The sequence below is a fragment of the Apostichopus japonicus genome, chromosome 2 (assembly GCF_037975245.1).
Source record: "Apostichopus japonicus isolate 1M-3 chromosome 2, ASM3797524v1, whole genome shotgun sequence".
Lineage (NCBI taxonomy): Eukaryota > Metazoa > Echinodermata > Holothuroidea > Aspidochirotida > Stichopodidae > Apostichopus > Apostichopus japonicus.
In genome coordinates this window covers 2,676,354-2,691,207 of record NC_092562.1, presented here as the reverse complement: position 1 = coordinate 2,691,207, position 14,854 = coordinate 2,676,354, and the positions used below count along the sequence as shown (strand labels likewise).

At 36.3% G+C, this 14,854-nt stretch overlaps 1 protein-coding gene and 1 long non-coding RNA gene across 4 annotated transcripts in view; one reads left to right on the top strand and one right to left on the bottom strand.

Moving 5' to 3' along the window:
- Positions 1–1,059: 1,059 nt before the first annotated feature.
- Positions 1,060–5,298, top strand: LOC139974059 (uncharacterized). Its single transcript, XR_011795379.1, has 3 exons — positions 1,060–1,345; positions 3,121–3,362; positions 3,846–5,298. It is a non-coding gene; the product is annotated as an uncharacterized lncRNA (long non-coding RNA).
- A 2,964-nt stretch (positions 5,299–8,262) lies between these two features.
- Positions 8,263–14,854, bottom strand: part of LOC139974036 (2-Hydroxyacid oxidase 1-like) — a 137,462-nt gene continuing 130,870 nt past the window's right edge. For 2 of the 3 annotated variants that reach the window (XM_071980961.1, XM_071980954.1), the window contains 4 exons: positions 13,705–13,799; positions 12,774–12,935; positions 10,294–10,363; positions 8,271–9,347 (listed from right to left, as the gene is read on the bottom strand). In XM_071980961.1, the coding sequence (XP_071837062.1) occupies positions 9,274–9,347; positions 10,294–10,363; positions 12,774–12,935; positions 13,705–13,799 (401 nt within the window). In that variant the 3' untranslated portion in view covers positions 8,271–9,273. Of the gene's footprint in view, positions 9,348–10,293; positions 10,364–12,773; positions 12,936–13,704; positions 13,800–14,854 lie in introns of all 3 variants that reach the window. The other variant, XM_071980968.1, reaches the window with a different exon arrangement.

Below are 14,854 nucleotides of genomic sequence, written 5' to 3'. Positions count from 1 at the left end.
ATAGGAATAACCGTCATAAGTATGCAATCCATGAAACGCTTACAGTAAATGTTCGGATATTAGCCAAGGTTCATTCTGATATTAGCCAAGGTCCATTCATTTCTGACACAGAGAAAGTGAATCTCAACATCATTATCAACCAAACAGTGGCGGAGCGTCCATACAGTCAGAGAGGGGGGGGGGGGGGATCCCCACTGGCGGACTCAAAAGGATTCAGTGGCGTAGGAAGGTACTTTTGAGTGGGGGGGGGGGCTGAAGACTGATGGCCGGCCTGGGGGAGGGGTCTAAGGGGAGGGGTGTCCCCCTCCCCTTTGGAATTTTTTGCATTTCCAGGTAGCCTCAGATGCAATTTGGTGCAATATAGCACACTTCAACACCCACTCCATTTTGTAAACTTAATTTTGTATTTTCACCAGGCCTTAGATGCAATTTGGTGCTCCAAATGAGATTTATTTTCTCATTTGGAAATGAAAAAGGGGTTTTCTGACTTGCGAAGCGGGGGGGCGGAATGATACTTCCGCCCCTCCACATTTTTCACTGGAGGGGTTGGCGCCCCCCAGCCCCCCGGTTCCTACGCCCTTGAAAGGATTGCTGGCGCCCTTTTCAGCTTTTTTACCACTTTTTACTTATTCGCGATTATTGACTTTTTAATGCGCTCTCATCTACCTATTGACATTTGTCACATTTTGTTGGTGTAATTTTCTGACAAAATGCTCTAACTACTATTTATTCTTCGTTTATCTGCAAATTAGCAAGGCCCATGGAAAGGGTCATTTCCGGCGATCTATAGGGAGTATCTTTACTAAAAAAAAATCATGTTCGCTCCGCGCCAACCTGTGGTGGCGCTCCGCTTAGATAGTGTCCAGAGCCGTATATACGGCTCTGATAGTGTCGAAAGCGCCCCTACAGACCATTCTCGCCCCTGACCAATACCCCTAGCTCCGCCATTGCATCCAAATCCAAGCAGTTATTCTCAAATTTACCGCAAATGCCCGTTATAGGTTATGGTGGCGTTCTCCTGTCTACGAAACTCTATAACACCTCAAACTGGCCAAGTTATTACATGATATCTTACATTAGCTGCACACATAAGCACATCTCTTGACCTAAGCATGGACAACTAATTATAGTATAGACATATAGCTTGTCCAATGGAAACTGAAAGAGGAACTAGGAACTCAACTGTGCAAGTGTAAGTGGAAGTGAAAATACACACATCAATGAACCTTTTGTGAAAAAAATGTTAACGTGGTACTGTTGACTCCTCCATTCGCTTTCTGAGTCAAGGATACAGAAGTTGCAAGAAAGTGGTAGTGATCAGCTGGTTAACTATATATCAGTTACGGTAAGACTTCTTTTCCATACATCAGATTACATTTAAAATAAGTCACGTATACTTTGTTATTTGCTAGATGATAAGACATAACCATTTTTCATGTCACTTCACAGTTGGAACTAACGTATATCCTATTGTCATACATACCAGATGCCCGACTTGGGGGGTGGGGAGGGGGGGGGGAACTTTCATGGTGTTTGTTTTTACATTGTTATGAAAGTAGTCATTTTTTTTTTTTTTTTACGAAAGTTCAATGGTTGTTTTGACCGATCCATGTTTCTACTTTATTAACAAACTTAGAGACGGTTCGATATCATTTTTTCCATGAATGATTCATTAATTATTGCTCCCTCCACATATAACAAATAATTTTGAAATATTATCTTAGTAATATAAAAGCTACATCAATATGAAATATGGAACGAACACGATTCTTTTAAACTTGTGTAATAAATTCTCATAAATCAACATATTGGGTTTTGTGTTGTATCCGAAAAAACAATAACCGGTAGTAGCGTGTATGTTAATCTAAGTATATAGTCTAGACATTTTAATCGTTTAATGGTTAACCTGCCGTGGATCATAGCAGTGTTTTTAAAGGAATACGAAGGCGCCAGATGAACTTTCCAGCATCTTTCAATCCTAACCACACACATCCCCATATCACTTTGTATGACGAAGTTAAGAACTTTTCTCAAATTTTGGTGCTATCCTGTGAATGCATATGACAACAACAAAGTGAATGAATGGTGTATTTTATAAGCCAGCTGCATAATTTTTAAATTTTTTAAAATAATATTTAAACCTCATTTTTTTTTCACAGACGTATGTCACATCATTTCTAAAACAACAACTATAAACAGAAAAAAGTATTTACGATTTTTTAATATATAAAGAACATTGACAGGATATAAGCAGACATGTATCAGATTTCAAGGATCAACCATAACGAAGATTGTAGTAGGAAAGTAGTAAACGTTTTAATACAATTTTTCGCTTTGACAATGCAGACTATCTTGCATAACTTGAGTTAGGAACAAGATATTGAGATGGAATTTCAACTATAACAGTTTGGAATATTTTTTTTTTCTTTTCTATTTAATTTTCACGTTATTTGCCCCCGAACATCCCTGCGTCTACAACATATATATATGTATATATATATATATATATATATATATATATATATATATATATATATATATATATATATATATATATATATATATATATATAGATATTTATATATATATACTAGATTTATTCTTTAACACAATCGAAGCGTTTGAGTCGAAAGCATCATCGAACTGTAATTAATAAAAAATTCTTGAGAAATAGGATAATATCCACGCAGTAAATTACGGGAAAAGAAGATAAAAACTATTGGAAATTTTCGAAAGTTATCACGGAAAGTTTCTGCATCATGTTCCTCTTAAGATATGAAAGTGAAAATACATACATACGAAAGGCGGGTTGCAATGAGAAGGGGGTGGGGTGGGGTGGATGAGCGATGAACACGACAATAACGTTAACAGGACAGGACAACGTCATACATATATTATGTAGGCTCATAGTTCAACAACCGAAATATGACATCAAATTTTCCAAGTAAATTCGAATCCCGAAAGGCCCACTCTTATACACCTTGTGTTATTATACATATACAAAGTGATGTTTTAAAGGTGGTTCGGTACAATCAAGCAATAAAGAAAACATTTATTCATAATTTTCGTATAAATATAATATTTGCGCTCTTTTTCTTATTATCAAAACAACCCAAACAGGAACAGGGGTAACCATGGCAACTGTTGGCAACGAACATGTAGAAAGATACCTATGGAACGGCAACAAATCCAAAATCGTTTCTTCGGGGCTACTCAATACCTCAGCGCTATCATCGAATGCTACACTCCTTGCTATTTTACTGAAACAAGAGAGCCTTAACGCGTACTCCAAAGTGGCGCTCTGCCTAGTCATTTCATCTGTTATACTGCAAGTAATAACCGGAATAATATTAGCACTTGAGGTCTGTAAAATTTTTTCGTGTTTTATTGCTTTTGAGAAGCTTATACCATATATCGGTTAGTTACTATATATATATATATATATATATATATATATATATATATATATATATATATATATATATATATATATTTACAAGCTGGGCGTCACAAACGCACTCACACACACGCACACGCACACAGACACACATACGTATTAAAGGAATGCAAAGGTATACGATTATCATCGAAACCAAACATTCTTGTTGAAGTTTTAGCATGCTCTGTTCATTGTTTCATTTCTCCAATATAGTTGGGAGCAATTCTGACGACCTTCCGATATGTGTTTGTAACATATTATTCGTACCTATACTACAGTTCAATATAAACAAATAGGGGGGGGGGGAGGGGAAAGAGTTCTGAATTTTAAGATAAAATTTTAGTTGAATTTAATAATTCCTGATTTCAAGATGCATATTCTTTATCCTGCATTTGTTTTACCTCAGTATCGATCAACATTGTCATGTGAAAAGGAAAACGGGCTCTTGACAAGAAAGAAAAATCGAGGAAAGCGGCGAAATAAGGAGTCCAATGGAACGCAGGATATCGAAATGGCGCCAAATGGTAACCCGTGTCCACATGATCAAGACCATCCAGAATACTTGTTCTGTTGGGCTAGACCAATGCAATACCAGTTCATATCAATCATTTTGTTAATGTTTTTGAATGTTATCAATACATTCGTCGTAGCATTCGCTGCTAACATTGATATCCCTAACTGAATAGCCGTCATCCAGGAGGCTTTGAATATCACCACATAAAACACTCTATATACGTCTTATTGCGCATCCATATGAATATTCATTAGCTCATTAAAGATGCGTTCGCAGAAATTATTCGTGATGCCATTTGTATCTAGGCGGATAACTCGAAAACAATGGATCGGCCACAAATGATCTTTCTACCGACGGACATTTATTTCGTTGGCTCTTGACTGTTTAACATGGTGTACCAAGGGTGTTTAACCAGGGCTCGCGTGTTCTCTGGTTTCGCGTACCATTGCTTCACTCTGGATTTAATGCGCTATATGTAGATACTTTGTTGTTTGATTGATTGATTGATCGAACAATTGTACTGGTGTTGTAGCCGAATGGACAAAGGAGGTGGTATATTTGAAGCAAATAAGGTTAAGCAATGTGGAGGTTTTGGGTTACATACCCGACCGGAGGTCATTGTAAAGTGAGTTACTCATCCAAGTATACAATCTACGACCGTGGGGGCAGAGGTTAGGTGATATCCATCCCTGGGAAAGGGGGAATGTTTAAGGGGTGTGGTGCCGCTGAAATTATGTTTGTTTGGGTGTGGGGATGCTATCATCATATATCCACAGTTTGAACTACATTTGTGTGCAGTACATGTTTCAATGTTACCAGTACATGTATATACGATTTTGCGTGCGTGTTTTAAAATGTAATCCATTTTTGGAGGAAAGTCAGGAAATTCCTTCAGTTGGATGTGGACACGATGTTATGTGTTTTTATAATATCATATCTGAGATTTTGGTTTTAATATCATGATATCATCATCTTTTGAAATCAATCGCTTTCATACATTCCCTTTAACGTTTAGCGTTTAACCGTTAACGTAATGCTACAATGGTTTAATTTATATGTAAACAGTCAAAGTATACTTCGGCGATTCAGTTTCATAGGGTAACCTTTTCCAATGTAATCTGGACATTTACGGATGAAATATTATGTTATTACATATTTGTATATAGTTTTAATACTTTAATTCATTTTCATTTCCCCCAAAAAAGGTGACATTTGTACAATGCTTTTGTTCAACCATAATTGCATCATGTTTCCAATTATTATTCACACAATGTGAGGGGTACATTTGGAAAGAAAGACAAAATGAAAAATACATATATTTATAGAAAACAGTTGGCAAAATTGATTTTATACTATGATACGTAATTTATTTTTCTTTTAAGCCTCATGGAAATGTTTCACATTCTGTTCAAGGGACACCAAATATATAGAAACATTGCTGTTAAGTTGCAGGCTTCGGTTGAAAGGGGTAGGGTGGGGGGGGGGGGTGAGTGAACTAAAAGCCTTTCGCCCACACTTGTTGTGGTTTCGAAATGTTGGGTAGTGAAAAGTTTGAAAAAGAGTGATATAGATGGATACTGGTTTTGCCAATGGTGGTGCTTCTCAATTATCAATGCGAATGGTAAGGTATACCTAAAGGTTCCCACCGGTCCGCCTATCACATCCACGGGATAGAAGATTTCTCCAAGTTGCCCCTGCATGGGAATTGCTATACGCTGATGCCGCCGCTTATGTAGCTAACATACATTACATGTTGACAGCACATTCCAATATTATGCCGTGTAAGAGAGTGTGTATTTCCTCTTGGCCAATGAGAAAGTGCCTCATGTTTATTCAGTAGGTAAGGTCATGCCTTCTGCTGTTTGATCATTCCTTCAAGTGGCATAATGAGATCAAAGGGCTCATTAGTATTCTTGATATGCGTATAGGGTCAGTTGTATGACCAGAGTTCTACTGTATACTTTCCATGTTACTTATGCCAGGGTGTGGCAGCCTGTATACTACCCATACTGATACTATGTGACCTTTAAAGGCATTGAAGACTTGCCCCAAACCGCGTGCCGCGCTCTGAAAAAGTTAACTTTACGTTGCTTGCATGTTGAGTTTTCTTCTTGTTGCTACAAAATGTAGACAGTGATGAAACGTGATACCTTGTTACCTTTTATCTAGACCTGAAATGTCCATCGCTGCTATTTACCCAGCAAACACAAAACGTTTTTAAAACGTTATTAAAACGTTTCGTCTTTTGTGTTGATAACGTTATTTGTGGTAAGTGTAATGAATATGTCACGAAAACGTTTTCAGGCTATTATTTCAAAACATTTTTTCGTGAAAACATTAATATAACATTGATATAACATTAATATCTCATAAAAACGTCATGCCGACGTTTTTATAACACCACATTTAACGTTATAAAAACATATTTTAGAGGCTCTTTTAAAAATGTTATGATAACGTTTTGTGTTTGCTGGGTACACTGTGTTGTGGATAGTGACCGTAGCTGTATGTATTGACTGTACACTAGTGTCTAATTACCGACGGTAGCAATAGTGTGTATTTTCTGGAATCCATGGTGGTGTCTAACACTTCTATTACACCTCATTCGAAACTAGGTCAGATTACCGGCATGAGACGTTTCTTTGTGCGCGAGTCTTCACGCCCTTTAATTAATTGTCAACAAATTTGCGTTAGGAGTAAAAGATACCAAAGAGGTAAGTTTTAACTAATACGGTTTATGGAGTTTTAAATGTAAATGTGTAATTGTAGAAACTATTTAAGTTGCGTCTTTGAGGTTTGCGTTGGCATTTTCTAGTCTTTATGTGATACTTTGTATGTTTTTACTGCTTGCGATTTATCGATTATTTTGTGTGATATTTTGTACGTTAATTGAGAATTTATATATATATATATTTTTTGTAGTTTTCAAGGATGCAATAGATGTAAATATCCAGTCGAAGCCTTGGTGTCGTCTTTGTCAATGTCTCTACATAAACGGTTACATTGCGGGCATGGGCGGCGATCCTGGGGGGGAAGGGGGGATATATCCCCCATGAAAATGGGTGGAGGGGATGTAATACACTATATCCCCCCACCAAATGCCAGGGATAAGAATATTTTTCATGCCTACATTTATGCATCATCGTGAATGTACGGCTCTTTTTTAGCTTCATTTCTCGCCTACCATAAACGCAGTGCAATCTTTTCAAATAAACCGTCTTTATAAAGCAAGAATAGTTGACTGTAGGCTTCATTGGCCCTATAACAACAAAATGTATTATTGCGCCTACGGTATTGATATAGTACATATATGCACCCTCATAGTATTCATATAGGCCCTATAGTAGGCCTACACACGTACATGTTCCCTCGAATCTCATGTTACCAGGGTAATGCTTAACGCACGTTTCACCTGGATGCTCTAGCAATCGGTACCTAGGAATGTAACTATGTGTAATTGTGTATTGCATGTGTATAGGCCTATTATAGCCTGCATGAGGCCATTTTCTTCATCGAATAATATAAAAGAGCTCTCGAACATTCTAACGTAGCGCCTGAAACAAGATTGACAGGGGCAATTTTTCCAAAATAACACCCGAAATTAAAAAAAAAGTATTTTGGATCCTGATTATGAGATATTTCGGACATGATATCCCTATTTTAAAGTTGGGTATATGCCGCTTGGAAACCTCGGGAAGTGCCGTTTCCTGCCATCTAGAGGGTTTGTAAATCCCAAAAGTTTCTTGTACGCTTCGCGCCAAATCATGGTGGCGCTACGCTTAGATAGTCAGCAAGGTCATATCCCCCCCACTCGGAAGTACGGATCGCCGCCCATGATTGCGGGTAACATATAATGGCCTTTCCCAGCTATATTTTGGATAACAATAATCGATTACGGACTTCCGGTGCGATACGTTGAATAGAAACTCAAATTTAGAATCAGTTTACTTTCTATTATAGCGACTTGCCGGATATGATAATGACCTATGTATAGGGTACATTTATTCAAGAGATAGGCTACTTCTCCCGGATACACTCAGTATAGAACTTACACACTATAAGAAATATTGTGGAGTTTCTGTATATACGTATGTGTGCCTAATATAAATAATAGTAATATTATATATATATATATATAAATAATAGTAATAATTAGTATACTAATGCCTTTATTACTTTAGTGTATAATATATATATATATATATATATATATATATATATATATATATATATATATATATATATATATATATATATATATATATGATTGTCACACCCCATAAATTTTGTTTGGTAGAATGTGATGGAGACATATTATAGGGTGTTATCGCCGATGACGTCATATATACCAGTAATTGCGTAAGGGTTGGACTGCTGATATAAACAAAGCGATATACTCCGGCAATGACAGACAACAATCTTTTTTACCTGAAAACTACAGAAAACATACAAACCAATTTTCGAACGGACGTCAGTACAGTGTATAATGACATACAACGTATGAATTTAGGGTATAGATAGGTAGCATTCTGTATTATCAGATTTCGACGATACACATCTGTAATTATAATTATCAACTAGATTTTACTGTTGATTATTACGCTAAACACAATACATAAATATCAGCAACTTTATTATACTATAGAGTATCAGTATATTGCACTGTTTCATTGTGGGGTGCATGCATATTAAACTTTACACAGATTTACACAGAATTGCACAAATTTACACAGAATATTATCAATTTTATTATTTTAATTATTTTAATTATATTACGCTATAGTCTGTCTAATATATAGATTATTAAGATTACACACTACACACAAACCATTACTTTCATTTCTTACATCAGCTTACATTCAATGTTTAATAACATACTATATACCAATAACACAATCCACGAGTGCGCAGACAGGGCGGATGGGTCGGGCGGGATGAGAGAATTCAGGGTGGGGAAGGTGATTTAGATTTAGAATGCCACCCCACCATCCACCTTTGAGGATCCTGAGTACGCCACCCTTAATATCATCCGACCAGACGGTCTATATAATCTATCACCTTTCGAAACCAACCCCATCCCCCGTCCGCCTGCCCCTCGTATGCGTTCTTTAATATAATCATTTAGTCTTTCCATTACATCTATCAATAATATAAAAAATATATATAAATATCAGACTGTCATAAACGAAAACAAACTATAAAGAATTCTGTAAATCTAATTATAAGTGTGAAATAGTTTCTGTGATTAATTTATTCTGTTGCAGTTAATTGGTTGTATTGTTGTTGTTGCTGTTGATGTTGTTGTTGTTGTTGTTTTTCTTTACAAGTTTGATGGAAGGTAGCTTCCTTCGTGGACGAGAAGTGAAGGATTGCAGTCTTGCAAAGATGAGATTCCTGTGAATACAGAGAAAAAGGATAAGAAACATTGTGTTAATTTGTTTAACTGAGAGAGGTCGGCGATATATGGAAACCTATTCAATCATTACATGGATATAGAAGGCGCCACACTGGTTCTCTTTCAAAATAAAGAATGACTATTAAGCAGATATTTAGTCTTGATATGTAACAGTGCAAGACCAAAACAGAATTAAAGTTGGATACTAGTATAGCCTTTATATTACTGTCCCGGTTTGCAAGATATCCATCTTCAAAATGTATCTCTGGAATGCTCCTTTAAGGATTAAAGGCATTGAAGACTCGCGCACAAAGAAACGTCTCATGCCGGTAATCTGACTATAGTTTCGAATGAGCTGTAACAGAAGTGTTTGACACCATCATCGATCCCAGAAAATACATACACAGCTTGCTACCGTCGGTAATTAGACACTAGTGTACAGTCAGTTCATGCAGCTACGGTCAATACCTACAACACAGTGTACATTGCAGCGATGGACATCTCAGGTCTAGATAACAGATAACAAGGTATCACGTTTCATTAATGTCAGATTACCGGCATCAGATGTTTCTTTGTGCGCGAGTCTTCACTCCCTTTAAAGAAAACATATCTGACTAAAATATCTTTCTGGTTTCACTGATTCGAAGGATTTAAATAAGGCAACCTCATTCCCCCGACCCCCCCCCCACCTCAAGAAAATCACGACCCTCCCCCAGACTTTACAAAGGTATCAAATAAAGTTGTCAATGTGTTAGGTACAATTTACAAACTTATGTGTATATATATGTCAAAACTAAATTAAAAAGCTGAAGGATATTAACAAATAATAAACTTAACTAATATAGGCAGGCCTATATGTTACTGTATATATCACCTAGTTTATCCATTTGGTATAGTGAAAACAAAAAGAAACATTGAAGAAGATATAATGATTTTTAACCCTACCGCATAGCTTCATGGCTAAAGTCAGTTCCTGTTTTAGAATCTGTAGGACATGAGAAACTCCATCCTTCCCCTTCAGAGAGAAAGAGGAAATTGCTTTTTTTCAAAGACAAAAACAGAATAGTATAGGCTTTGCTTTCAAATCTTCGGTATATATATATATATAAATATATATATATATATATATAAACAGGGTTCGCAGGTTTCTTCCGGGGGTGGAAAAAACCGCGGAATAAACCGCGGTTTATTCCACTCGGAAGAAATAGGTTTCTTCCAGTTTCTTCCGGACAAAATGGAAGAAACTCATTTTTGGGGGAAAAACTGTCGATAAAGTTTCATAACAACCTGCAATGAATTCTAACTATGTAATAAATGGACAAGAAGCACTATAGTGTCATCTAGGTAGTCTATATCTAGGTTTGGAGCACATGACCTGCTTCCAGCATATACTGTACACAATATAGTACTAGGCTACTAGCAGCGGACAATTCAGGGAACAACTATGGGCAAGCTATATCTTGCAGACCAGGAATCCAGGATGGTCCTGATTATAGCCCAGTCCTTATAGTTTTTGAGTGGAGGGGCAAGTGTTCCCTGGAAACTAGTGTAGGCGTACTACAATGCACACTCATTACTACGATAACATTGACCACTATGACCATATTTTGTGGAGATTGAACTCAAGACATGAGGGGTACAGATTCGACTGGAAGTTGTAGTGTGAAATGAGGGCTGGCTTGTGGCCAGCTGTGTTTAATTGTGGATGTTTGTTCTTTTTGCTGTTGGGATGACAAGTCCTCCTGTTGTAATTTAGGGAGTTGCAGAAATTAAACTGTTGCCTAAATCTAACAGATAATTGTTCGGCTATTTTCTTGGTGTTCATTGTATTAAATCCTCAGTTCATGGGCCAATCCAGGTTAATCATTCATACAGTATGGCCAGTTATGCAATTCTAGTTGATGGGGGGATCACAAGATCATAAGTAGTCCTTCAATATTGTGATTTACAAGCAAACATCTTTTGGTGTAGAAAAACAACCCAAAATTATAATCAAAACAAAAATATCATATTTTGATGGTTTCAATGGTATGCATTTCAGTCAGATGGTGGTAAGCTATTTGTCTCTTTATCATGTATGTGGGCTGTGCTGCTTATAAGCCAATTTTCACAGTTTCTTCCAGTTTCTTCCAGTTTCTTCCGGAAGAAACTGGAAGAAACCTGGAAGAAACAGGTTTCTTCCAGTTTCTTCCACGTCCCTGGAAGAAATAGGTTTCTTCCGGAAGAAACCGAACCCTGTATATAAATATATATATATATATAAATATATATATATATATAAATATATATATATATATAAATATATATATATATATAAATATATATATATATATATATATAAATATATATATATATATATATATATATATATATATATATATATATATATATATATATATATATATATATACCGCTAAATTGGACGGTATAGGGCGAATTCCCCCCTCTCCTATTGTTCAATTTCGCCCTATAGCACCGAATTTAGTGATTTATATATATATATATATATATATATATATATATATATATATATATATATATATATGTTGATACTGGTTGAGACTAGTGGAACACTAGTAGTTGTAACTCGGAGTTTCACGCGTTATAGCGATCGTCAGACAACTCACGACTATATTCCGCTCTGTCCACTGGACATAGAGCACTCTGCGCCAAGATAGACGCCAACCAACCAACTCTATATATATATATATATATATATATATATATATATATATATATATATATATATATATATATATATATATATATATGTATATATATATATATATATATATATATATATATATATATATATATATATATATATATATATATATATATATATATATATATATATTTATTTATTTGGAAAGATACAGAGTTGAAAATCGAACAGCCGTAGAAAATCTTTAGGTATCCCCCAAAATAGATTAACCGGTTTTGATGTATATGCGGATGACCCTGAGGTCTATATATACTGGGCTATATATGGACAGGTAAATGATGTCCAGTGATTGGAAAATTTCTATAACATATTCCAGGATTGAGACGCATAATGATTCCATCACAAACACAATATTGTTGCTTGTAAGCAGTTTATCGTAATAACATATTAGGTGTCTTAAACAAGCCGCATTATTTATTCAATCTCGACCGTCTGAAAAACAAAATGTTCATAATTGCAGACAATCGTAACGATTTATATGTTTTTTTGTCTTTTGCCAAAAAGGTTGGAAAAGTCGCGAAACGGGTTTATATAGAGTAAGAGATAGGTTAGGTTGTGTTTATTATGGACTCGGTCTGTATAATGAGGCGATTTGATCGCAATCAGCCTACAATGCAGCTTATCATCCAATAAAGCAGAGAGAACAAAATTATTGAAAGAGGAGTGAAATCCCCTTAAAACAAAAATCCGTTATACTTACGTTTACACTTAATCCCCATATAACTGGTCTTCCGAGAAACACTGCTCTTGCTCCTAAAGAGAGAGCTTTCAGAATATCTGTTCCTGTCCGAATACCTCCATCCATGTATACTTCAACCCCAGTTCCACGCACTGCTTCTACTATTTCTTGCAACACCTCAATCTGAAGGTAAGCAGAAAGTTTAAAAGAGAGAACACTTGAAGAAACAATTTTTTCATCTTCTGTGTCGATAACAGTTAAGCAAAAGTGGGTTCAATCTGAGGTCGGGGAGGGAGGGTGGGGGGTGGTGGTGTTGGCACAAATTTCAAATTGAAGTGGGACATATCACTTGGAGGGGAGATGGGGAAATCACAATTTCCCCCAAACCTTCCGACAAAATGGTTCCTCGGTGCAGTCCGCTTTCCACAAATTCAGGTATTGTAATGTTTTTTTTTAACAGAAAGGCACTTTTAAATTACACCTTTTCTTCCAATAATTTTCCAAAACAACGGGGCACCTTTCACCTTTATATTAAGTTTTTGACATTTAAAGAAACAAGTATTTTATATTATAAACATTTTTCAATTTCAAGTAGGAGCTATTTTATGGACATTATTGGTGCTCTAGCTAACTACCTCTCCCCCCTCTTCCACCCAACCCACAACTTTCACCTCTCAGAGGTCCTACTTCATACTTACGTCACTGATTGAGCACATTACCACCGCCACAGATATATCACGACAGCTAATTACTTACTAGGGCGCGAAAACCGCGCAGTTGCCGACCTCGTTCATCCGTTACCCCATAGGTCTGCTTAGTAGCTTCTTTATTTCAGTGGCTCAATGCTTCCCCTCCCACATGGCAACCCTCACAGGACCCTACGTCGGCATATTGACGCCATTGACCGAGCACATTATCAATACAGATATAAAACCTTAAAGCTTCTTCTTACCGGGGCGGGAACACCGTCTAGTTGCCTGCCTCCATGAGCCGAAACCAAGATTCCGTCTGCTAGTCCGGACTCGGCAGCTTTCTTCGCGACACTACCTACGTAAACGGAAACGTCAATCATGTATACACGTCACTCTATTATGATCATTCACTAAGCAACGGATGTCAGCGATGTGATGACCAGGATCACTAACTCGATCTGACCTTCACCCGGACAACACGCGCCTCGATCGACGGAGTCAAAATATCTCAACTGACTTGGAGGTGACCATGGATCTATTAGTGAGGTGACTAGACCGTGAATCTTTAAGTGAAATTTATGTCGATGTGTGTGTGTGTGTCAACCAATTTAACTCTGTGTGATGGCATATCTGCACGTAAATCTATATATATATATTTCAAAAGCTATATCATTGATATAGAAGCCTCGTTTTCTTAGGCTATGACCTTAATGAACAATATGTCGAATAATACATAATATATACCAAGTCATGTGCATTACCGTATTGTATATGCCATACATAAATATGGGAACAGTATATATTGCCGTTTCCCACTTGAAAGTTTCAGCTTTGTTCAGCTTTGTTTGTTTGTTTGTTTCAGCTTTGTTCAGAAAGTTCAGATTTGTTTCAAGTTTGCATGATCTACTTCTGTGACGTCATATGAATAAATATCTCGAGGCTCAGCAGTCGATAACAAAACGACTGTTCATTAGCATAGACTGTTATCATTACTGCCAGACTAAGTCGCAATACTCCGTTTGAGAGGGCGTTCTGTTCAACGCGGTTAATGAGGGCGCTAATGATTAACCAGGAATTTAATTTATCTTGCCAGCTAATATACGCTTAAATCTGCGTTCAATGGATCTCATTTGTGTCAAGCCATTCATGTTTGTATCCAGCAAAAGTTTGGAATGTTATTGTCCCCATATAGAAATAAAATATGAACAAATACTGCTTGATTTCAACTGAATAACAATAAATATGATTACATTCATATTTATTACTTGATTGCAAATAGCAGAACTGTTTGATACGTAAGTTAACGACTTTGTAACATAAAAGATATCCAACAATAGTGATCATAACATACAAGTATCTCTCATAAAATATGTTTTTATCTTGTTAACTGACAATGATTTATTTACAAGA